This window comes from Ciconia boyciana, chromosome 4, assembly GCF_034638445.1.
Source record: "Ciconia boyciana chromosome 4, ASM3463844v1, whole genome shotgun sequence".
NCBI lineage: Eukaryota > Metazoa > Chordata > Aves > Ciconiiformes > Ciconiidae > Ciconia > Ciconia boyciana.
The window spans coordinates 21,022,823-21,049,463 of record NC_132937.1 but is presented as its reverse complement, the minus strand read 5'-3'; the positions used below and the strand labels follow the sequence as shown (position 1 = coordinate 21,049,463).

The 26,641-nt window shown below is 39.8% G+C and overlaps 1 protein-coding gene across 46 annotated transcripts in view; it reads right to left on the bottom strand.

Annotated features, from left to right (window-relative positions):
• Positions 1 to 26,641, bottom strand: part of CELF4 (CUGBP Elav-like family member 4) — a 735,309-nt gene that overhangs the window by 618,137 nt on the left and 90,531 nt on the right. For all 46 annotated transcript variants that reach the window (XM_072858800.1, XM_072858824.1, XM_072858799.1 and 43 more), the window contains exon 2: positions 23,810 to 23,892. In XM_072858800.1, coding sequence (XP_072714901.1) covers positions 23,810 to 23,892 — 83 coding nt within the window. The remainder of the gene's footprint in view (positions 1 to 23,809; positions 23,893 to 26,641) is intronic.

Genomic DNA, 26,641 nt, shown 5'->3' with positions numbered 1-26,641 from the left:
TGGGGACCTGGGTGACTCTACAATGTCAGGAGCAGACAGGCACAAGCCAGCTCTGTTCAAGCTAATCCCGGAGCTGAAAGATCAAGGGATCCCAGGGCAGAGGTGTGGATGTGAGCCCACTCTGATCTGGAGGCAGTCTGGCCACATCCATGCAGCACCTGAGCTAACAAGCCTCCCTTCTCCCCAGATAGCACTCCATGCAGCTTAACTCCATCAGCTAGATAGCTGGATCTCTGTATCATATTCTATTTTGCAACCACCTGGTGTAAACACCAGGTAGTAAAACAGCTTTTTTAAGTAGAACGTCTAGGTTAACTATTGTAGGGGTCTCTTCAGCATTGAAGAACTCAGGTGTGCAGAAGGCAAGAAAACAAGGTGAGAACTTAGCCACCAGGCTTGCAGTTTCATTAGACCATTTAAAAGCTAGAAGAGGATATTGTCATCACAATGTGAGTAAGGAATGGAGGAGAAAAAATATCCCCCTTCTTTCAGTTTTGCTTAAATGTTATCTAGACACCTGCAGGAGCACATGTTTCTTTTCTTCAAATTATTAGGCATATAGCAACAGAACAGCACAAAGGTTGCACTCATTCAACCGGAAACAGAAGTTTAGTACTGTGATGCTGCTTCTTGCACTACTGAAGTCTCCAAGTTTTCACAATTCAGAGGCTTTGCAAAAATATTAGCTCACAAACACTAAAACACTTGCCTGACACAAGAATGGAAATGTCTGTCAAAAGCTTTGACCCAACATGCTGGTGTCTAACATCTTTGTAGAATATGGATAATCCTTTAACATAGTAAAAGTAGATGTCATTTGGCCTTCTCAGTTTAAGGAAAAAATAGTTCCTTGTGAATTTGTTTAATGTAAATAAACCCTGTATTTATCTTTGTCTTTAATAAATTCATACATTATTAGAAAATCCTTTATACAAGAAGACCTATATCATCTTGTGAGCTATATCATCTCATTTTAAGAGATTTCGTGTTGGTGGAATACAAAGCAGCCACCTGCAATCGTCTAGTGCTCGAAAGGATTTAAATAAACACACACAGATAATTAGATCAGTTAACCTTGCAAATTAAAACAAGCACATTGCATTATCTCCAGTTTATCCTAAAAGAAAATATGAAGTTGCCTCAGATAAATAGTTTAATAAAGACAGTGAAGAGCTTATACAAGCGGCATAATGCTAAATCTTCTAAGCATGTGGGCTAATAAGATGAAAACCCACTTTCTGACTAGCTTCATATTGGAGAATCAGTTACCAGTTTGCATAGGACCAGGAGATCAGATTTAATTCACAAGCCACGCTGGCAGAGCAGTTTCACCTAACATCACTCGGGCAGCCTAAGCCATTGGTCTTGGGTCACTCTCTATTCAATGGAAAAGAATAGGTGGGATGACTGGCCATATTCAACTACTGCTCTCCAATGGCTGTAGAAGAAAGCCAAACATTTAATCTTCATAAGGCTGAAGGCAGGGCAGATGAATCATACTCACAGTCACAAAATGCCACTTTATGACTCAGGCATCCACTTTCTTTTCGTAAAGTAGTAATTGCAGTTGGGATAAACATTCTTACACAACCAGAAAGCTAGGTACGGGTCATTAGTTACACTACAGAGAAAAAAGTCTAGATTGAGAGTTGCTCTAGCAGCTGGGTGACACCAGTTGTCCATTAGCATCAGTGTGCCAGCTTGGGTCATGGTAGGTCACCTACACGCAGAGAAGTTTTCCTTGTGGTCATCAGCTTAGGTGTGCAGCACAAGCTGCACCAACAATTGCCTACCAGTGTCAGTCTGCTAGAGATCATCTGTGTGACCACCCATGACCAGGGCTGGCCAGGAAAACACCACTCCATTTAACAAACATTTCAAGGCTTTGAAGTGTATTTCTCTCCTGTGAAGAGACCGACTTTTTAAGAGAATAAATATTACTGCATATTATCCAGTGCTTAGATGTGATTTTAGAGAAGAGTTTTCTACCAGTTTCAGAGCAGGTTTACTTATTGGTTTTTAATCCCAGATGTCATCGAAACAGGATAAACAGGCCATCTTGGTCAAAATACTGTCCTGGATGTGAGACATCATCACAATAAGAAATATGCCAAAAGCAATATTGTTTCAGAAAGCTTTCAGTGCTTTCCAGGAGAAGAAAAAGTTTTGTTTTCTTATTTTTCCCTTGTCTCTGCTCATTAAGATTTGTCAGCACCTTATGTTTTAAACAAGAAAGGACATAGTCACAACTTTAGCAGTGAACTGGACTGTACTACAGATCCTGCACACAGGTAGCTCCTACAATCACATGTCACAGGCCACTTGCTGCTCACTGCTGGAAGGTTGTAGATAGTTGGTCCTGTAGCCAGGAGCTGCCATTACTCTGGCGGTTCTGTCACTGCTGCTGATGGCACCCGTTTTCATGACCAAAACTGCTAACTTCTCAAAAATGTTTTGTGAAAACCTGCTCTAAATTACAGATTTAAGGCTCTTCTGGTTTTGGTTTTGGTTTTGGTTTTGTTGTTATTTATTTGTTTGAGTGTGTATATATAATATGTATGAATGAATCCCCATATAGTTGAAGTGAATGCCATTTAAGCACCAAGGACAAAACAGGTCTGTTGGCTACAACAGTGGCAACTTTTTTGCCCCAATATTGACCCCAGAACAAGCTTGTGGAAGATTCGGAAACAAGATGATCTTATACTGAGGCTAGTTAGGAGATATACAGAGAAATAAGCTGGTGCCCTAAATAAAATAAATAAAGATGTTTAGAGTGAGCACTTGCTGCTATATCATCTAATCTGACTTACTGTGTCACATGGGCCACTGAGGTTTGTAAAGATATTACAAGCCCTAGCAGAAATTGGTACCTACATAAGTAGACTTCACAGAAGTAGACTGAAAACTGAATGGATCGCAGGGGCTGAACTGATTTTTTTGGTCAGATTGCATTTAGGTTGCACACCAAGCGTATGCCATAATCTCAGTTTGATCTTCAGGCTCATTTCTGTACGCATAATGAAATTCCTAAGTCAAGGCTTGATTACCCACTGCCCTTGGTTACCAAATTGTTCTGGTTAGCCTAGCAAACAAGCCCAAATTTGTGTCTGCTGCTCTGCAGATAAATCCCCTGGGCTGGCACAGGAGAAGGTCATGGCACTGGGAGTGCATCCCTTAATGCCACAGGCTGTACTATGCAGCCCTGTAAATAAACAGGGGGCTTAGTTACCAAGGCTATCCCTTCTGCACCTCTTACTGGAACTTGAACATTAAGAGGAAAAAAACAAAACAAAGTGAAAAACAACAAAACACAACACCAAGATTAAAAAAAGCCAGAAAATAATCTGGATGCTGCAGTGCTAAGGAACAGATCTTCCTTCATCTATTTTACACCCCCCACTTTCTGCTGCAGATCCAACATACTCGAGTTTCATTTCAGAAAGTAAAGCTGCTAAGCAGCTACCAAATGACCTTTGCCTCTCAGATGAGTATTTATGGCAGGCAACACATACATCAACAACAACAAAAAGTTTCCCCAGTAACAAAAATGTTTCTGCCAGCAATGTGTCTTTTACAAGCTTGCAAGATGTACCGAGAGTCTAATAATCAGATTAAAATCACATCAAACTATGTTGGGAAGTCAAGGTGAAGGCCTTTGGATTGTTCTCATGAATAGCCCTATCCAGACCTACCAGGTGATGATAAATTCAGGTTTTTGCTTGGTTGGTGTTTTTCAAATTTATTTTAAGGGCTTACAGTTTTTAAAAACCAAGAGGTGGGAAAACATTTGGTGTTTTAGCAATTCTTACCAGCACCTGACAATAGTGAAATGGTTAAGAAAAAAAACATGATTTCTCCTGTGCAGGGGGGCAGCGGACCTCGTAATAAATACTTAATCTTTCTATGCCACTTTACAAAAGAGTTCGAGCTTTGTCTTCCTTTTACAGGTGGAAGCCCAAGCCTCAGAGAGGCAAAGTGATTTGCCCAATATCTTTCATATTTCTAATAGTTAACCTAGGAACAAACTTGAAACCTCAAGTCCCAGGATAGGGTTGTATTTCCTCCCAGGATCACTGGGAACCAAATTAGCAGATGAGTTTACTGCTTCTATTTACTGCAGAACAGTAATGGTCAGAGCTTTAAGTTGCTAAGCACAAGGAGAAATGCTGAAGTCCCAGTGCTTTATTTCCATCTCCCATGGAGTGCTTGCCTGAAAGTCTGGCTTGAATCTTTCATTTCCAGATAGCATACAGCATGCTCCCTGCTTTCCCCTCCCTGCAGAAGGCCACCTGGGAAATACAGACAAGCATTGACTAAAGTAACACTGTCATCTGTCAAGGTGGATTATTAGGTGTGAGAACAGGAGTTCAAAGTGTTAATACCTGCTCTGCGGATGTTAAGAATAGTAAAAGCCTACCCAGATGTCTGCGGTACCTGAGGTGAGCAGCATCCAGCCAGCCTAGCTACTGGTGAGCAGCTAAACTACAAAGCCCTACCCAGCTTACAGCAGTAATTCCACAGTCACCTGTGCATCTCTCTACAGTACAAGGAGGCAGTATTCTTGCTTTCAGGCTCAGATTAATCAGGTTTGTACAGATCAGCAATTCAAACAGTGTCAACCACCCAGCTGATTGTGCACAAAGCCAGTTTGGGAACATTCAGGTGAGACTGCAAAAACAATGGACAATAATCTCATTCACCCTTTCCACTCAAGTCCAACAGAGGACAACTGTCCATAGCCTGTAGGATCACGCATCAGGGCTCTCTACATTATAAAAGAGTCAGTGAACCATGGGAAAAAGCCGATGCTGAATACACCCAGGAAACTGTAGGATAGCCTTGGATGTCTATAAGGATGCCTATAATTTACTTTGCACTCTCTCTGGCCTTTGATAGCCAAACCAGCTAGCCTAGAGTTAAAGTACTAAATCCCAGGGAGAGAGGTTTTGAGAGAGGGAAGGGTAATAGCTGGATAAAGAGGCTGGGATCAGTGAGCTCACACAAAAACACTGCAATGCCAGAATATCACACCCACTTTAGCTTAATCTAAAAGTCAAATCACATGACTGCATTTTCCAGTTTAACTTGCATGTCTGCCACCACCAAGTCAGCTTCTGAGAATTGTATTCACCTACTCACTGCACAACTCCCACCAGCTTCCAGTATAAGAAAAACAGCTTCCTTGGAAATAAAAGAGCTCTATCATTAGCGAGACTTGGAGAAAGCTCACTAAACCCTGTTCCACTTCCTCCCATGTGTACTGAGAATGGACACTATGGATAGTTCACACAAAAAGAGGGGTTTATCATGCTATTGGTTTAGATCTACTTCCAGGGAATCCAGATGAAGATTTTTCACTGGTTCCAATGGGAGCAGAACAAAACAGATGATACTGAACATATATTTAAGAAAAATCTACCCACATATTGCCAGAAAATCTAATCTACTTCATCCCTCCCCCCAGTACAAAGTTGGATTTTCTGCACAGAAGTGAGTTATTTGTAATTGACTAATCTGCAGATAGGTAGATATCAAAACCAGCAACAGACAAAGCCTGAAGAGCCTCCTCATTGTCTGCCCTCTGGAAAAGTAAAATTGTGCTTTTATTCCAACTTCAGAAAGCCTCTAGTTTTTCTGCACAACTACTTAATCCCGTTGACTCCCGAGATGACATCAAACAGACACCAGTGGGACTTCACCACCCACCTGGAGAGGCAACCTCTCCTAGACATGAGTGTTGGTTGCGGAGGCATCAGTGAGTCAGCAGTGAGCAGATATGCTACGTGTACACACAAGCCATATGCTACTGGATGTATCATCTTTCTGTAGTAGATCTCACAGGCTCCAACATGTTCATGGAGCTCCCCACCTATCCCAGAGAGAAGTGGTCCCTCACATCATTACAGCTGTACCCATGGCTGGTTTCACTACCAGACCAAGCAGAGTGATCTCAGCCTTGAATCACCCGAAGCCTGCGTCGAAAGCTCAGGGATCAGTGCCAAGCGTTATGACATGGTTCATCCAGCCCAGCATCCTGAGCTTCAGCAAGGAAATTGGCAGCTAGCAAGAAAGATGCCTCAGCAACCTCAGTTGTGCAGAGCAGTTTTAGGCCTGACCAGTGGAAAGATTTGCCTGTGGTGATGAATAAGCGCATGGTGGAAAGTTGTCAGTGCTTCCTGTGCCAGCCCTTTCAGGACTATGCTGAGCTGGTCCAGCCAGTCTGGGTCATAATCTAGAGAGCTTAATATAACAGGATTTTACCAATCTCTTCCCATTAGAGTCCTCCCCTTCCCCACTGAAAGATGTTTCAACACTTCTTGATGTATTCCGGTTTAGTGAGGATCCTCCTTTTCTTTTAAATAACTTTTAAATAATTTTTTAACTTATTTTTCATAAATTTAAATCTTCATCAGAATTACAAGCAGTATTTTAATTTAAATGAAGCTGTTTTCATTACATGAAATTGCTTCAGTACACTTTTGAAGGAGGTTCTATAATGCTCATTTTCATAGATAATCTGAAAAACTATGAATGCATTCCTTTCAAAAAAGGCAAATTTTAACTTCATGTAACCATACAAGCTTTCATATTTCCCATGAAACTCTTCTCCTAGATTTTCTGTTGACTGTATTTCTTTGAGGATAGACAAAGAGGTGAGATTGTGATCCAGAGGTGGACAGTCACCCATAGAATGGATTTCAAAATTTGTTAAAATTTAGATAAACTTATTGGAGTTCACATCAAATCCCTCTATGCCTCCCAAGTATTAGACACATTTCCTCATATTAAAGTGCATATGTATACGCTACTATTTGTTTTGTGTAATCATTTCATGCCTTGTGGAAGTTTGGACTTTCAGTCAAGAATGTGAATTCATAATTATTTTAACAATTTTTATCCTGTGCTGCTGTGCATCTGAGTTACCACATCAGCTATCTGTAAGGACCAGTGGGGATTTTTCTTGTGAAAGAAACTTAGACCCTTGCGTAGTTTACTTTGCGAGGCACGTGAGGAAAGAATTTGAAGGAATTAACTGTGGGAGAGAAAGGCATGCTGCCCTCTCACTTCAAGTATGTGCTGATTAGAAAACTTTGTCTCCTGAATGTCTCATCCAAACCAACAAACAAAACAACTCTTCAGAGGGGGACTAGCACCTCCTCACTTCAGACAAGATAGAAAATACATTTTATGCAGCGAGGAAATTAAGTTACTTACCCTGCATGCACTCTAGAAAAGAGGCCATTGAGGCAAGCCAGCAAGTGTGTGATCCCACAACGAGTAATCACAGACTGAAATGGATTCATGTCTGTTACTTCCTGGCAAATAGTTTTTCAGAGCATATCATCTGCATTTTTTCCTGTCTTCTGAGGACCTGTGTGCCAACTACTTGTACCCTAAGAAGAGTGGATGCTCAAAATTAGAGAAGAAATACCAGCTAGGAATGAAACTAAAACTCTTCTGGCAAATAAACAGACCCTGATGAAGTGGGCATCAAGGGAGGATTTCTAATTTTCTTCTTGAAAGCAATGTTTCATCTGTATGCCACTTATAAATGGGTTCTTCTTTCCATCGCTATGTATCAGAATGAACCAGAACAGTACCAAACCTGGTAACACTATGAGTAAACAGTAACATCCCTGAACTTAACTATTAAAAAGAGCTTTTTATTGACTGATTTTTAATAATAGAATGCAAATTATGAGGTATGAGGATTATTTGTTCAGAAATATTAATCAGCAATTATTTTCCCTAGCAAAAATATGGATTTTTGTTGCATTAATGTGGAGAGGGGTATTACTTATTGTTTACACTCCTTACTTTTGCATTTTTCTGACTGTATAGGAAGTGGCAAAGAAAAAATGTTGGGTTTTTTTTCCAAGGTCCAAGCAGAATTCTCTTTTGAAAATAATTTAAAAAGGATTTTTATCAAATGAAAAATAAAACACAACAAAACCCCAAGTTGTACAGCAAACAGTGTTTTCAGAGTACTGGGAACTAATGTGAACCTCTGCTAATGGGATTTGCAAAATTATTATTTGCATTCAATTTTCAGTGTCTACGTCACTTAAATTTTCTGAAAGCTTTTCAGAAGCCCCAAGAGATAGAATACAAAAGATCCAACTAGTCAGAAAACTATACATTAATACTTACATTTTCAGTGCATCTCCTTTGAAGGTTTGCTTGAAGCTGTACGAAGAAAAGACTCATAGGAAATAGTTGCCCATAGTAATTAGTATCTTGTACTGAAAACCATTTATCCAACTTTCAAAACATATTCTGGAGTCACCTATGGCTTCAAACAACCAAGTTTATATTGAAGGGCTATTTGAACAGCAAGAATCTTATAGGGAAGTGAGGAACACAAGATATTAAAAAATGCCATCAGAATGATGTAACAAACACTCAGGCAAGTTTCTTAGTCCTCTCTTTCTTGCTTTTTACATTAGATACATTTATCCTCCATTAAAGTTTTCAATCTTCTGCTTCTTACAACAAACAAAACGTACAGCATGGGTATATTAAATCTCTCACCAAAGTTTCAAGCTGTTCTCCCTTTTCTTTCAGCCAAACTGAGCCTTTCTTTCCCCTCCCCCTCCTTCTGAAGAATTGGGGGGGAAGGGCAGAAGATAGTTTCCTTGTGAAATCAAAAGCTACCCTTGAATCAAGTCTGATAGGCTGCTGAAAATGCAGCACAGAAACGTGGTTCTGTCAGTGAAAGACCTTGTTTGTAACCATAAGGATTGCATGCAGCACGTTGTTTGATCCTGGGAGGACTTTGATCTACGCTAACACCTTGAATATAGCAAAAGATGTCACTAGGCTTTGGAAAAAGAAGGGAGAGGACAGAAGGAAAGGGAAGGAAAGTGCAGGTGTGTGGTGCCCAGCAGATGACACTGAATTCTTGATGCATTGGTCAAGCGAAACCAGGCTCCGAACAGAGGAGAGCAGGTGTCACACCCCTGGAGAGAACAAGATTTCACAATCTACCCCAGAAAATACCATTCAAAACCAGAAAAGATTCAGTGAAAGCATCTCAGATCAGCTCTGGGCATGGAATTTGAAGCAAATAATTCCTTTACCTACATGACCTGACTTCAAAGCCTTTTGTGAGGCATGAGTGAAATGAAATTCAGTGGTCTCTCCTCCTTGTTTCCAGTTGTCCCACCAGACATGAATGAGGCTTGACTGAGGCTCAGTGCTGAAAGCATCCTTGAGGGCTAAAAACAGATGCTGATATACAAAAGGGTAGGCAGATCAGGACTCCTGGGCCACCACACTGCTGTGGGCACTGATGCAGAACTGGTAGGGTAAGATTTATAAGGCAATCAAGGCCAAGAGCCATCCCTAGATGTGAACAGGTCAGAGGTGGGTGCAGGTCTGTGATAGCACATGAACTTTTCTGGTGTGGTTGGACAGTGTACAGCTACAGCAGGGAATCTCACTCAGTGTTAAGACAATACAGATAGGACCTATTCTGCATAAAGGCAGGTACCTAAAGTTTGTGCACCTGTGAGCAGCATGGGGGGCCTTGGGCAGACAACACTTAAGGGAAATTACCTAGAACCATCTCTTTCATATGCCAATGTGTCATTCCCTCATCACTCCCCAGGGCACTGTTTATTCACAAAAAAACCAATGTGCAACCTCCCCATGAAGTAATAACAAGATAAAACTAAAGTTCCCCTTGACAAAAGCCCTCTCTCCCACCTGCAATTCTCATCCAGATAGGGGGAGAGGACACATACAATCAAGCAAGACAATGCAAATGCTCCACTTTTTCCCTGTGCTCATTGATGCTAGAGTAACTTTGAGGAGCCTTGCTCTCTGCTAATCAGCTTCCCTTTCTGTGCCCTTTGGTGAGATGTGGTGGAACATGATAGGTATCTTGTATTATGTCTTGGAGAGAAGCAGAGAAGAGAGAAGTGAGGAATACTTAATACAATGCAGAGGTTCAGTGCAGTGACAATAGTCTCTATTATTCTTGACATGACCTTAATACCCGCATGGGGCTGTTTGTAGGATGCTTCTTTTTATTGAAAAGTATATCTGACCCAAATTTTATTACAGATGTCAAATACAGTATGGACAAATACAGCATGGACAAATACAGCATGATTCTAAGAGAAATTATTCTTTCTTTTGCCTTTTTTAAAAAAAAAAAAAAGCAATAGTAAGAATGTCACTCTTCCTTTATTTATTTTCAGGTCAATCATGAGAAAGAGGAAAGAGACAGCCCCTTTCTGAAAGGCAAGAATCATCCTGAGCCATCACCTTATATTGGAAGAAAGCTTTTTCCTCCCAACAGTTATCATCCTTTGTCAGCATCACAGGAATGTCTAGGATACTGTAGTCAAAAGCAGGAGCTGTCACTGCCAAATACTGTACACAAACACAGATGCATATAAAAGGAAAAATCCTACTCTGTAGAACTCTAAATGACTACTAATCAAACAGGTAATGGTGGGGGAAGGTTAATTAGCTCCATTTTGTAGGTAAGATATCAAGGCAAAGGTGGTCTCATTGACTTCTGTCACATAGGCAAGTATTGAATCTAGATTTCCTAAATCCTGATTCTGTTTCAGCCCTCAGAACCACACTTTATCATAGGTATTTTCTCTCTACACTTTCTCACGGCCTCACTTTCCCACCTAAAGAAAGACAAAGGAGACCAGTTTTGAGATAGACAACTGAGGAGCTGCCAACATCTTAATGAAATCTGAGGTCAGCTACAGTAAACTCCCAGTCTGTATGCCTAGTCTCATCTCATTACAGTATGTCAAGACCCTAGATACTCTTCTTAAAATCAACCAGGTCTGGTATTGTGCCTCAATGATCCATACAAAAATCTTCATCCACTCAAAAAAATCCTTAGTATTTCAGGTAAATTACTTAGTGATTTCTGTAAAAATAGAGGGAAGGAGAAAATAAAGGAAGCGCATGTGCAAATGTTGTCTTCAAATAGCCAAGAATCTGGTGAGTAGGAAACTTGATTGGGGTGGGGAGAGGAAAGTCAGTGTCTGTTCACTTCTTAGTTTGAATTAGGTAAGGCAGGGATTTGTACCGGGGAAGATCCATATGTCAAGCAAATGTCATGCCTGCCTGTTTGGGTTGATTTCTGCTTTTCTGACCCATTCATTTGAACAAGAATTTTCTAACAGATCCAAGAAATCAGTCTCGAATAAATGCATGACCAAAACCACCATGATCCCTCAAATGGAAAGGTCTTGAATTGACATTTTCTAGAGAAAATACTTTCATTAAAAAGAGAGAAAATCAAACATAAGGCCCTAGCAAGAGTCTTATGCATTATCAAGCACACTGTCCAGGCTAGGACAAAAAGAAAAAAAAAAAGGAAAGAAAAAAAGAAAAAGGAGGAGCCAGGTCATGAGATAACAGAGACTAGTAGACCTCCAAGTCAAGACAGCGATGCTGATTTCCTCTAGATACGCAGAATCAGCATCTAAGCACAGCATTTGGGAAGCTTAAGCATTGCATATTAGTGTTATCATTGCAAGTGTGAGGGAAACAGACCCACTTGCACTTAGACTTCTTAAGGAGAAATCAGGGTTAGGAGTTTTATTTCCTTCAGTCAAAGGAAAAATGGTATGAACTGTTTATTCTGGAAATGTGCCTTTCCTCACAGGTTGAAAAATAATTTTAGGATGGACAAACTGACATATATGGTAACTCACACTCCAGGTTCAAAAAGAGTGAATCCAGGTTTTAGCAACTGGATGAACTGGTGATTTTAAGTTTGCATGATAGATACTATGAACTTACTAGTTTAGGTTTTCTGCATATCACTGACTTGCTCCCTACTTCAGAAGCTAAACCCACTTACAGAAAAGTAGTTTTCTTTAAGTGGAACAAGAAGAAAATTGGAGCACAGCTTCTATAAAGCTGATAGTGGACACAAAGAAAAGGAATGGGTGGGCAAGCAGATGAAAGTAGTTGTACATTGATGTGATCTGCAACTGGATGGTTGTGCAGCCACTATATGCTGAATGAAGTTAGTTACTAACTGTTGCTTTAACTGTAATTTTATTGAAGCAAATTCTTCATGACTAAAGTCTTTCTGGGAAGAAAAGACTCCAACTGTCTTCCTCAAGTACCTGGGTTTTCATGAAGTTTTTCTGGGGGGTTGCTTTTTGTGCATGTGTGTGTGCATGTGCTACCAGAAAGAGAATGAGAGAAAACAGAAATACTTCTAGGGAAAAAAAAATTAAAAGACTATTTTTTTCTGATGGAATAAATGCTTCCATCTTTAAACTTTTCTTTTTTTTTTAAACACTGTTGAGTCCACCTGGTACAGATCTGATTTTATCCCAGTTGATTTAAGTGCTTTAAAAATGAAGTAAGGAAAAAAAGGTCATTCACTTCAATTAAAAGGACATTAGGCTAGATTTCAAAAAGCCACGGGGTAGCATGTCATCTTAGTCTAAGTTCAAGGTTAGAGCTGGTATTAAAAGGCAAAGCAAGTGAAATCAAGAGGGTTGCTGTTAAAGTTGGCTCTTACAAGTGTCGGCTTCTCTTCAGAACTCTCTTGGCCTCTGGACAAGATACTGCAATTCAATAACAGCTAGCAGAGACTTTCTAGGACTCTCAAGGATGTTTTCCTACACATAAATGGAGAGACCTCCAGTGGCTCTGGTCTGTATCATCAAGCCACCGCAGATATGTGCAAGACTTCAAGCAATACCTCAGGAGCAGTCCTGGCTGAATGGATGGGCTATGAATAACCATAATAACAATGATTATAAAGAGCGTTTGCACATCAGTGCGAAAGAATGAGGAGCAAAGGATAACTGTGACTCTTAATCTTCAGCTATCTGCATGGGAAAGTATGATTAATAACTACAGAAGCTTAACTTAACCTCCTCAGATAACGAGTGAGGTGGCCTTCTCCAAGCCCTGATTATCCTCTTCTAATGGGCTTCATTTATTGTGTAAACTAATAACCAAGGCCTAAGCAGTGCACACTCCGGGGTCTGCAGGAAAAACACTGGGCCCAAATGTGATTAAGTTGGTGAAGATTGCTCAGCAACACAGTGTGTTGCTTGAGCCAAGGGGGGGACCAGGAGGAGGGAAGGAGAAGCAATGTATCCTGCAAAGAAATGAAGCAGAAAGTAGCAGTGATCTGCCTTTTAGCATCGATCTGCTGGTATAAATCCCCTTCCTTTCAACTGGGATTGCCATGAGTTTTCAGCTGGAATTGGTGGAAAGCCAGAATACAGCCCCAAGGTGATAATACCAAGAAAGAGAGGCATTGGTAATGAGGGGATCTGACTGCAATGCTATCCAGAAAGTCAGCAGCAATGCCAGATCTGGAGAGTAACTCGAGTTGTCAGTCAGAGTTTCAGTGCTGGAGAGCAAAGAGGTGCTCAAAGAAAGCTGGATTCCCCAATGTGAACGAGTTCAACAACACAATCCTGGCCCAGAAAAAAAAATAAATTACCTTCCAGCTCCCCTGGATGTATCTCTAAAGTGCAAGCACAGCTGAAGGGAGGCAGCTTTACATGGCATCTAAAGAAAGAGGATAAGATTCTCATTTGAGCTGCACTGATGTAAAGAAGCTTAAGCTCTGCAAGAGTCCATGGAGTTACTCTGAATTTACACCCAGCAGACAAGAGTACAGAATGAGAGGCTCCCCCTCACTGGGAAGCATATTTCTTAGCTGCCCAATGAACATCACATTAAATTATCCAAACTGAAATAATTGCAAATACCCAATCTATGTGGACCCATTTGTGCTGTCTGCTTAATTGTACTTCACTCAACAAGGACAATAAAGTTAGTTTGGACAGGCTCACTTTAGAGGCAATACCACTGTGCTATGGCAGCTTGGGTTCAGAATGCTGATGGAAAAGGTTTAAGGCTTAATAGAATAAAAATAAAAGAGAAACACATAGCTATATAGATAAATTTGGGACCTCCACTGGGACGAGACACTTTCTTTGAAGGGTGTCACATCTATATTTTACTCTTTGTAGTGTATCCACATTTGTAGAGCCTGTACTATAGTTTCCAAAAACCATACAGAGCCCACAAATATACGCCTTTTCTCAGGATCCTCTCAGCAGCAGTCTGCTTGTTGAATGCTAGTGACATGTTGTGCCCAGCTTCTCCAGGAGTGTCTTAGCCTCTCCCCTCCCAGGTGAAAATGTGTGTAACATCATGCAATGTGAAGGTGTAGTGGTAGAAATAACAAGATGGGAGCAGCAGGCTGCTACCACCAAAACAGCTAGCCTGCAAGGCTCGTCCCCCTTCACACACCCCACCTGCCTTCCCCTGTGCAGGATAAGCATGGGCACAGAAATCAATCCCTAGTCACTCCCCAGTTGCTCTAAGGAAGAACAGGCAAGAGAACACCACATGAACAACCCTCTCCTGGCTGCCTTGTTTCTCTTGGGCAACATGAACATACACTGAAAAGTTCACATACACTAAGCCTCATAATTTCAAGAAACATCAGATTTACAACAAGCCTCTGCTATCTATATACATGTAGCATCACAAAATGTGAAAAGGATCAGTAACCTAAGTCTCTCCCTTTGTCTGGAAAAAATACGTGATCTCCCAGGCAGTAGTTGGGAAGCGCAACGTTCCTCCTCAGCAGCTGTAATCTCAACCCATTTCACCAGGCAGGCATTACGTGAACACAGGGTAGTGTTTCCAGCAAATCTACAAAGGACATAAGAGATGGCAAGGACAGACGTGCAGAGTGAGATGGGATGTAGGAGAAAAGGAGAAAATGCTATTCAGCCAGACATGAGGCACTAGTGTGACTTTATTGAGAAAGGACACCACAAAGTAATGCAAAAGACAGAAGCAATGTTTCAGATGTTTACCAAGGAAGATCTTGACAGTAAGTCAGCCATAAATAAAAAGACCCAGAAAATCTGATTCCAGTTTTACCACCCTGGAAACAAAATGCTATTCCATTGATCAAAGCTATAAATGAAATCAGAAACTCATGCCAGCATGTCTTATAAGTTACATATTTACCATGCAAAGTCACTATAGTAGCATAGAAATGACTGAGCCATTCACAGAACAAGAGAAAAATAAATTCACTCCACCTGTTTGAAGGAGCAACCTGAACTTGGAATGGATTAGTTATAGCTGGACAAGACTTGCTCTGCCAAAACCTGCCTACAAAGCCAGTGATCAAAACAGTCATTTTTGCAACATGCCAAAGAAAATATGCACTAGAAAGTAGCAGAGGCTTTGAGGATTGTAGTTTACCATACCTAAGGGGAAAGGAAGGGAACAACTTCATTCTAGTACCATAGGATTCATTTGGTGCTGAAAATGTATGCATATGCAAGGTCAAAATATGATACAGAACTCAAAGAAATTTGAAGGCACATGTGTTTAAAAGGAATTTTATTTTTAAAAGATTTTTTTTTTTAAAGGGGTGAAATGGTGGGAAGGGGAGGAGAGAAAAAATGTGGGAAACGATATAAGAAGTTCCCATTAAAGAGAAAAATGGGAAATACACATTTCTTCTTTGAAAAATAGGTTAGGCTTAATTTTGTCCTTGTACTTACAGAAACTAATCAGAGAGATTTGACATTGCTGGGAACCTGCCAAGTGCAGCAACTTGTACATGCAGTGCCACTGTAAGTCTCTCACTGCAGCTACTCAACAGAGCAAAGTCACTTCAGATATCTACTTGCCTGAACTGATAGTGCAATCTCATGGTCAGTCATTCCCCACCACTTTCTCCCTACCAAAGTAAAAGCGCAGCAGAAGTGAAGCACAGAAGCTAAATAGGTTACATCATGTCAAGTCCTATCAAAAGTTATCTGTAAATGAAGAGATGGGACAGTTTTTGCCACTCCCAAAAGCATTCCAGCTCAGCTAGTTCTTTAAAAGATGTTCTTAACTTCAAGCACAGTTTTAAGCTTAATGCACGAATCATGCTCTTAGACTATTTAATACAGGATACACAGCTTTTTTAAAAGATCTGCAGCCAGTGGCTGCATTTCACATGGTAAGGCTTGCAGTCTGTCTACACTGCAACTGAAAGTCTGTTTTCAACATGCGTAGATGTTCCTAACCTACATAGCATAAGTAGCACTAACAGAAATAATGTTTCAGGCAAAGATTCAAGTCCTTATTGTATAATCACTCCCCAGGAATTACATTCATGGAATGTAGTTGCTCCACAGCATTCAAGTCTGTGCTTTCATGTTTTCATTGCTATTACACATGCTATTTGAATTAAACTGGACCAAGACACACCTCTATGGGTTTCAATGATAATTTTGGTGGCAGACATACATACTTGATCCATCACTCTCGTGTATGGTCTTCAACCTTTGTACTTTAAAAAAAAAAAAAATTACTTTTGTCTCACTGAGCATCTGAAGGATTTAAAGACATGTATACACTGCATGAAGAAACAGGGCAGACAGCTTACACCAATGTAAGCTATGAGTAGTACAGCTGCCACTGGTAAACCTATAGTATAGGTGGGCATATTGTTACAGGTGGAAGTCCAAATCACATAATTATACAGCATTTTCGTCTAAGTGCTTTATTGAAAGCTTATTTTGGCCTTGCATTACAGCTTACAATCAGCACATGCTTCTCCATTACTATATAGTGCAAATACGGGAAGTGGGTGTTTATGGAAAGGTTAGCCTATGAACAATGACTCCTGGACTAGGTAATGTCACACAATATCATCCACACGACTGAACAGATGAAAAGTAAATTGACTGTTGAAGGGTGCCTGTTCTTCTTTTCCTCTGTCTCTCTGTGACTGAGAACATGGGGTGAGAAGTAGAGGTTTACTGCTTGCAAGTTATTCTTGGGCGTATCCCATCATCACTTGAATCAGTAGGGTGATGCAACTGGAAACCCCAGTGTTTAGGGTTTGTTAGTATCTAATGGCTAACACTGTTGAAACACCAAGACACCAACCATCTTTAATTCCTATAGTTTGGAGCTGGGACCTCTCTCTAGTAAAAAGCCCATGGGAGCTACTGAATGGCCCAGCAGGTGTCAGGGATGCTCAGCATTTTGTGAGATCAGATATTCGAATGCAAAGATTCTTGGTAGAAATATGTTTCCTCATTTAGAGCTATGGTACTGTTCACGATGACATCATTTCAGCAGTGACAAATATAGCTGAGTCTGCTCTTTCCTACGCCATATAAATCCCTTGACCTCAATCTGATCACTGCTGATTTACACTTGTGTAAATGAAGTCAGAATCAAACCCATGGCATTCACAAATGTAGGCCAGAGTAAGCATTACTTACAGACAAGAGACAACCCTTCAGAGGAAGGAAAAAAGATCATTTTCATGCAAATATCTTTAATAATAAGGAACAAGAGATAGAAATAAGAGTATGAATGAAATGCAATCAAGAACTGCTCAGAGATAAAGATTTGCTTCCAACTTTATGATGCTGCATCAGCTGCTCTTAAAGTAGCTTAAGCCCAAAATTTGACCTACCTGAAACTTGTCATATATAATTTTTCATCAAGGATCTGTGAGCTAACTCAATCCCTAGGCTTGGCTTTGAAGGTAGCTGAAGGTGCTCAGCTACTTGCAGGATCTGAAAAGATTTGATTGCTGTGTTCTATGAAAATGGAAACTTTTTTTTCCTGAGATCCAGGTTTGCCCTCAAATCGTTACACATTATCTATTTATTTATGCATAAACAGTGGCATTATGGTTTGGAGAATAGGGTCCTTTTGATGGGACGTAAGCTTGACTAGCCTATGGGAGTTTACTGCTATGCATATAAATGAGGCCATACATACAAATATGCAGAACAGACAAGTGAAAATATACAGCATCTCTTTAAAATGAAATACTTTGATTGCTCCAATCACAAGAAGTTGTAAAACAACCCTGAAGAATTAACAGCCTCAGTACATGCTAACTACATCCATCATAAATTCGTCTTTAGTTTCTGTTATCATATCACTGTCTCTTTGGACCTCCAGTCCTGTCATCATTTGCCCTTTATAATTTATTCAGCTTGTACTTGCCTGAATCCTTTCTACTTATCATTAATCTTTACAGTTGTACATAAAATTAGATTGATCCTCCTATGGCAGACACGTCAGAGAGAAAAGTTGTCATTGAATAACACATAAAGCAAATGAAGGTCCAGCAAAAGCTTTTGTTGAATAACTTGGAAATCGTCCTTTGAGAGCCAAAAGGTGTCAAATTAAAAAGACAAGACAATGCTACCTTTATAATTATTTTTTTTCCACACCATTTTTCAATTGCCACCAAATCTCAAACACAACTGAGAAGCCTTGTTCCCATTTTGCATATCAAGCTAAGCTTGGTTAGACACCACAAATGTGGTGAATACACCAGTCTCAGCTGAGATAACAGCATGCATCCAACACTCTGGTTCTGTCAGAATGCTTGCACTGTATCCTTTTCCTACAAAGCTCTTTGGACTGGGTGGCAGAGAGAGAGTTTACTTTGTATTCTAGAGGCTGCTGTATAGGGATACAGAAGCCAATCTTTAACTAGTGAAATGGAACTTTAATGTTTACCAAGCAGATAGGACCCAGGTGTTTCATCTCATCTGGTGAACAGAACAGCACTGTCAAACTACAGGGGTTTTTAGCAAATGGAAAATGCATGTGGTTTCCTCTCCCTCTCTTGTCCCCTCCTTTCCCCAAAGCAAGATCCAAAAGTCCTTTTACTGGCTGGTCAGTCAGAAGGAGGAAACAAGGGGTGTAAAAAAAAAAAAAAAAAATCTCTTTAACCATGACATTGACACCCAAAGATTTTAAAGCACTGCAGAATTTCTACAGGACTGGTTTTTGCAAGTATCTTACCTCAAATCTGTTTTTATTCCTTTTCATCTTCATTTTTAACTTCAGAAAACAGACATGTTTCTCCCAAGGGAACAATTAAATGTGTTTTCTTTCAAAATCTAAAGGGCATGGTGAGCAGGCTGTGTGTTCAGCAGGCTACTTTAATCAATGGAACCCATCCAGCCTGCCTCTGCTGACCAAATTGCAATTTACATTGGTAGAGAAAACTTTTGAAATGGGAAGGTATGGGAATATAATACCATTTTTGGCATAACACAGTGTGCAGGGTGGTATGTGGTTTAATGGTTTTCTAACAAGCTTTTGGAAAAAGCTTTGAAATGTTAAAAGAAGACAATAAGACTGTACAATTACAGCAAGGTCTGCTTGAACAGTGAAATCCATGCTATCTGCACAGGACTTCTGAAGTCCACATGAAACTTATGTCTCATTTAAGCCTTATTACAAGGATTCAAGAGGGGCTAGATTTTGCGAGACACCCTCTCCCTTCCCCCCATACTCTGGTGTCTTTCCTCACATATACATAAGAATTTGAGCCAGATAAGACCAATAACATTGAAAAACTTTTTACTTTTTTTTTTAAACTAAGCACAACTTTAGTTTAATTAGAGAGGTTTTTGTTTGCTTGTTTAAAACTGGGTTTAATATGAGTTTTATGAGCTCACCTGTCTTCTAATGTTAAAGATGCATATTTTTGCATATGATGAATAAAGCACAATGCATTTTTTTCTAGATGGCAGAAGAGACAAAGGATATCAGAACAGTTAGGAAGAAAATTAATTATGTTATGGACTAAGAAATTTAGCATACCAGTAGTACCACTCTCCCTTTCAAGAGGAATAGATACAGTAAGAAAACCCAGTCTATTTCCCAGCCTGAATAAGCCCCGCAGATTTCTGAGGTTAACAGTTTCTTAGCTACTTAATTTCATAGTTTTCTTTGCAAGTCTTACAGGGAGGTTTTAACATTATGCAAAGAGGCAGTGCCTCCAACCAAGTATACATGGACTACTCATTCCCATTGCCTGAGAGAGCCACAAAGAACTAGAAGAAAAAAATGCCGCTGTGCTTATCATACATGAGCTCAGTTTATTTGTGCTATAAATAAAAGTAGATCTTGATAGCGTAATTACATTTCTCAGCATTATCCTCTGCCATTTGCTTCAGAAACAAAAAAGAAAGGGGAGAAAAAGTTGGCTTCACTATAATTTGTAATGAAAATGACTACACTTAAAACATAATTTTATTTTTCTGATTTTATTTCCTGTGGAGCTTTGTGGGGCAAATAGATAATATTATACCAAACCTGCAGGCAGATAATTCTCACATCCCCTGCATTGTCATTGTCTAGATCACTTCCCCCCGCTCCCCGTGCTTTCCTCAAGACCATGGGCTGTGTTTTTGATATTGCATTTTATCATTGAGAGTTATATTGGCATCAGAAATCCCAAGGGTGAATCAACTTTTACTTTCTCTACTTTCTCTCTCCCACTGCCCCAAATTACTCTTCCTTGCCTAATTTGCTTTTTATAATGTTGGAAAAAAAAAAAAGTGGTTTCCCACTATGAAGGATTAGTGCAGATTATGGTGAACAGTGTTAATTATAGGCGGGGAAAGAGAATAGTGCATCTCTCCAATCTGTTCTTGATTTCCCCCGTGTCTGTCTGGCTGGTAATAAGCCTCCTTTAATCTGGCAGTCCCCTTGGTGAAATCAGCACCACGGACAGCAATATTGATTGCTGCTGAGAAACCATCACAGCTGCTCAACCAAATTACCTTTGATATGTGACCTTTAATGTAATTACTGCAACATCAAAGCATTTCTATAAATTATTAAAGAACTAATATACTTCATCATCCAGATACTGTATTATATGAAAAATAAACAATCACAAGTAAATGCTAGAATTTGAATTGTCTGACACTCGCAAAGTGCTCTTTACACATACACACCCTGCTATGTTAACCTTCCGTTTTAGGCAAGACAATTTCAAACTGTCCCAAACAGCCTAATTCATTTAGATGAAGAGGATTCAACTAATAATTTTATGTTCTACATTCCAGTCTAGTTGCTTCAAAATATCTATCATGATTCCTTCCTGCCCAAAACAAAAGTGCTGTAAAGACTTTATTAATCAACACATACCTGCTTGGAAGTCTTTTGATTATTCCACAAGATGACTTTATGTCCCACATATAACATAGAAATATGTGAAACATATTTCTGTCATCCTACAAAGCACATCCAGAATGTAATTACTGTAAAATATGTGCATATAGCCACTCCACTAAAAACAAAGTGATATATAGCTAAGAGGCAAGGTGTCTGAATCTGGACACAAACTCCTCATGCCTCACCATTTCCATACATTAGCATTCATGTGCGTATTATTAAAAATGACTCAGTTGGGTTTTTTGTACTACAAAGAGCACAAACAGCAATATTGCAAGAGCAGGCAAATACACAGTTTACTGGGGGATGGGAAAGTAGTGTCTTGATTCAACGGCCCACTGTAGTACTATTTTCTATTTTCCTATACCAGGCTTGTAAATTATTTTTGATACCTTCTCAGTAGTGCTGTTTGTGTCACAGACAGTAGAGGGTCAAGAGAAGGTGTTATATATTTGTCATTTGTGAAGTCATGTGAATGAGGGCTTAGACCCCTGACCTTAGGAGTGCTTTTTATTTTATGGTGATGAACTATGCTTGATATTGTTGGTGCATGTTATCAAGAACAGTCAGGTAAGTCATAAATAATTCTCTGTTACTCACATAGGAACCATAAAACAGTATCGAGGCATGATAGTTTATCAAGAGACAAGGCTGGTTTCCTTAAATAAACTACAGTGACATCATTCAGAAGATGAGTTCAGAAACTTGGCAGAAAGCTGTATGCAGAGGGTTTGCTGGTGGAAAGTAAACCTTTATCCTGAGACAAACAGAACTGGAAATGAAAGGGATGGGAGAAGTCAGTGCTCAGAACTCTCAAAAACCTGGTTGCTATTTTAGACAGAGGATTCACCATTCCCAATTCAATCAGAACCTGATGTGTCACCTCAAAGTGTAAAACAAAACAAAAAAGTCTTCTGAAGTCATCGTGGTCAGTATGGGCTATATGTGATAGAAATGACATAAACCAAGGAAGAAATGTTTTGCCTGTAGTCTAGAATCATTCAGTATAACCTTTGAAGGAAGTCTTGATGCTAATGCAAAAGCTGGTTGAATTTTGCCACTGTCCAAGACAACAGTTTTGATTTTAAGGGTTTTGTGATTTGAAATCTCTAAAATGCAGACTGAGATTCAGAACTGTGGACATATAAAGAAGTAATTAAAAAAAAAAAAAAAGAAATCCTAAATCATCACTTGTCCTCCCTCCCCAACTCTGAGCCCTCAGTCTCACTGATCCACTGTCTTCTTGAAGATATTCCCATCATACGACTTCAGGATGAGATTTTAATCTCATAGAGAAGATATGAGCTCCATATGCAAGTGAGTGGTCTGGCTCCTAATGAGGAGAGCAAACAGTTTCAGTGAAAACAATCGGAATTCCAGTTAGCATCTTTTAAATACACAACACCCTATTAATCACAAGCATACCTCTAGCTTTGATAAATACATATTTGATTTCAAGCATATTTCAGAAAATTTCAGGTAAATTTCATGTTACCTGAAACATCCCTATTCAAAATATTTTCATTTTTTTTACATTCAGTTCTATAATTCAGGGGAGAGAGAAGTAAAAAGAACACATCGCTTGTTGGGAGGGAAAGAAAAAAAAGAAAAACCTAAACCCCAACAAGACTGAAGTTACTTTCAATCTGAGGCTAACGAGTTACTAGAAAAAAATAATTCAGAGGGAGTTGTCAGCTGACAGAAGTGTATTCTTAGGGAATGAAGTATGTATATATTTACATAAGGTATGGCCTTTAAAGCAAAGATAGATGTGGATGAGCAAGTGCGTGGGCATCTCCATACTGGCAAGGTGGCATAGAGATAGGTAAATAGACCCAGGATGATGGAAACAAGCAGAGCAGAATCAACACTTTCTTCAGCAACATAGAGCAACTGATGTGTCTTAGGTTTTGTGGAAAGGTAGGTTATGGGTACACAGTACTCAGTCATTCAACACCAACTAATAAAGGCAGACCTTTGGATCAATTTCCTCTCAGTTTAGATGCAACCTGGAACCCTCAGGATCCCACTCTTAATTACTTGATCATTGACTTCTGTGTTGTTGTGAAACCAGCCCTATTCTAGCCACAGGAGTACTGCACTTGGCTGTTTCCAATCCATGTACCCTGGCTGAATCTAAATAGTCTCTCTCTCTCCCCCTCCTCCTGGTTACTGCTAAACTGGAAACCCATCCCAGCAGGGCAGGTCTTCCCCATGTAATGCTGATTATATTTTTAGTTCTGCTTGTGTTGTCTGAACCTTAGATATTGCTCATGTGAATAATTTTCCTCATTATCTTGTGTTCGTCTCTCCTCTCTCTCTTTTCTCCTTGTCTCACCGCCTTTCCAATCTGCTACAGCTGCTTGAATACTAAAGTAACTGAGTCAAACCACTTTGTCATCAGGAATATGTTTTCATTCTGTGATAACTCAATAATGTTATCTGTTTCTTGATTTCTTGCTGCCACACCTTGCTTCAGGGAAGAAAAACAGTAAGAGTTAGCACCTGGTGAGCACTTCTAATATTTCATTGCATGGTCAGAATCCTAAAGCCCTTCCTCAGCTGAGTAAGGCTGGTAAAGTCCAGCCCATAACCAGTTAATTAGTGTTTCCTGACTCCTGATAAGAGCAAAAAGCTTTTTGTTTTGTGCATTAAACCGTTTGGGTGGGTTGGTAGTATCTTGATTTTATTAGCACAATGCAAATAGTGAATCGTCCAAGCAACCGGAGACGTTATGCTTCCAAATCCAAGATGGGAACTCCATATGTAACCCATTTTAGATTTAAAGAAAAAAAAGTTATCAATCTGGACTCACCCCTGGCAGTGTCTTCTGTTCATGCAGTGCACTCTGGGCCTTTAGAGCAGACTCCCTTTCGCAGTATGTTAGGAAGGCACAGCCTGTAAACAAAAGGCAAAACTTCAGTAAGAGCAGTGCTTCAGAGAGGATCTGTTTAAAATTGAGACATAGAGCAAACCACTTTCCTGTCATCACTCCATTCCCAGTAAATCATAAAAATCTCTCCTTAGTAGGTCAGTAGTAAAGAGTCAAGAAATGAAGCTATCATCACTTCCTCTGAGCCCTGATTAAAAGTGAGCAACAGTGTGGCTGAGTGCTTATTTTTGTTTGAATACATGCTTAAGTGTCAGATACAGAGGGTTGTACAGGATTAGGGATCTCAAAGAACCCACGTGGTGGCAAGGTGGGGCATGAGATCCCACTCCTGCTCCAGCAGCAGCACTGGGAACAAGCCCCTTAATGCCATATCACGCTGAAGGTCTCATGCCCTTCTTTTGTACCAAGTACTTCAAGTAAAGGGCATACAAGGACTTGGGACTTCCTACTGCAGAGGACTACGCTTATTGCTTAGCCTGACTTGCATCCACAAGTAGTCTCCCTGTTTGCATCACACCAGAAAGCCACCACCTTGCACTTGTTGCTGCAAGCGCTCATTGGCTTCCAGCCATGCATACAAAGACAACCACAGCAAAGCCCAAACAATCAATCCAAAACATCCATGTTGCTTTACAGATCATTAGAACTTCAGAGATGCTCCAATGGATCATGTCTGTAACTCTTCCAAAAAGTTGTCTTATTGACTACAAAGGCTAAAGCCCTTGGTAGGGCTTTATGGTAGGGCAGAGCAAAAACCCTGCTCTGCCTTCTCTTCCCACCTCCATGCTCGCCTTCTGGTAAAACTGGTCAATGTTGCAATGTCTTACACCAGTTGTGTGTGTGTCTGATGTAATCAGATTATTCCTTCTTACTGCAGTATACTGAAAACCTGCCAGTTCCTGCAGCAAAAGAAGTGCTTGTTATGCAGAGGACGTTTTCTCTGAAGTTACTACAGAGTGTCTGCAACTTCGCCAGCTCTTTGAAACGGAGGTATCCTACCTTTCAAGGTTCAGGCAGCACGTCCATCAAACTATAAGCATCTTCCAAGAGCAGCACAAGTACAGAGAGACTGCCAAAGAAACAAACGTGTCCCATAACCTCATCTTGACCCACCCACCTTCTCCCCATGCATATTAAAAAGTATGCAACAGGTGAGTAAACAGTAGACTATGAACTTTTTTTCAGCTCTGATCACCACTGTGATCTTTTTGTGCATACAATGTTCACTGTTATATCCAAGTTGGTTCCTTAGACAATATTACTGAAGAAATATGCACTTTTTTTCTTCTTTACAATGTTTTTAATAGATTAGTATGCACAAGAGACTAGTGAGAATTTTTTTTTCTGTAAACATATATATATTTTCTTAAAGATTGTCTTGTGGAAGTCACCCTACTCCTCTCACAATGAAGCTACAAGCTGGATGAATGTTCCAATTTGGCATGGAAAAAAACCCTGGGTTTTGCCCTATTTCTTACCCTATACTGATTTCTGAAGATCTTGTTACTTTCAGTTTATTCAAGCCAATAACATTTATTATGTCTCAATAATTGTGACTCAGAAGCAAAAGTTGACAATCAAGGAAGGAGACTGAACAACAGAAAAAGTTTGCATACTCTAACTGGAATTATTTGGATTTGTTCCCCCCAAACTTTAAATGGATGAGTTTTCAGTTAGTCTGCATCTACTAACTAGGAGGGGAAGAAACTGTCAGGGAGTTTACAGCTAGTAGAAGTAATGGGTTGAAAAGGATCCTTAAAAGTCACCCATAGCTTGATAATCAAATGGGAAACTATGCTCAAATTTGATTTCAGTGTTAAATCACAGGCTGAGAGCTTTCTGTTAACTAGACACAATAAGAAAGTGTTCCTTTAGTAGGACACTTGGAGCAGCTGATGCAGTCTAATTAGGCACATCATAGTGCATTGTTGTAGAGATAAACTATGTAGTGTAAAGCTCCCATAATGATAGCTATATTTTTCTCCTCATTGTGATGACCATGACGACAGTTCAGGGTAACAATGTCCTGCAACTCCTACCATATCATGACTGTAATTCAGACCGAGCAGACAGAAGACAACTTCTCTCTGAAGGAGCAAAGTTTCCTTCCAAGATTAACATAAAGTGTGTGGGGGGGCAAGTTCTCATCAGGGAGAAACTTTTGTTAGGTCTGCTCCAAACATGTTTGTGAAAGTGGTAGAAGTACTAAACTCCCAGAAACAGTACCTAGTAGAATGCATCCAATCAATACTGATTTCCCAAACAAGGTGTTAAGGACAGAAAGATTTTGAAATGGAAATAAAGAAATCTAGTCTCTCATACAGTCAGACAAAGAAAAAACATGTTTTTCAGGGACAAAAAGTTTTGTGGAGGTATTTCTTTTTCTCTTGCTCCTTAAAAAAATGAAATGCACATGAATTATACTCTATTCCACTCTTTTTGGGCAAAAAGTAATTTATCTAGGAAAAATAATACCTCAGTAAATTAATTAAAAAATTACTCAGTAAATCCTGATAGTGTAAAGACAGTAAGAAGTTCCATCTCAGCAATGGCCAGCTGGAATAAAGTGGAGTTTAATGTTCCTAACAGGCCTCAAACCTGAACTTGAAAAGGCCAGTTCATGGGTTTTTTTGTCTTCCCTTTACTTATCACAAGATTGCTCTATAAGACACAAACCCAGCCACCAGCTAGAGTAGTATTTTTCAAAAACATTAACATGTGGCTTGTGATAAAATGATACATATCTTTTATTCC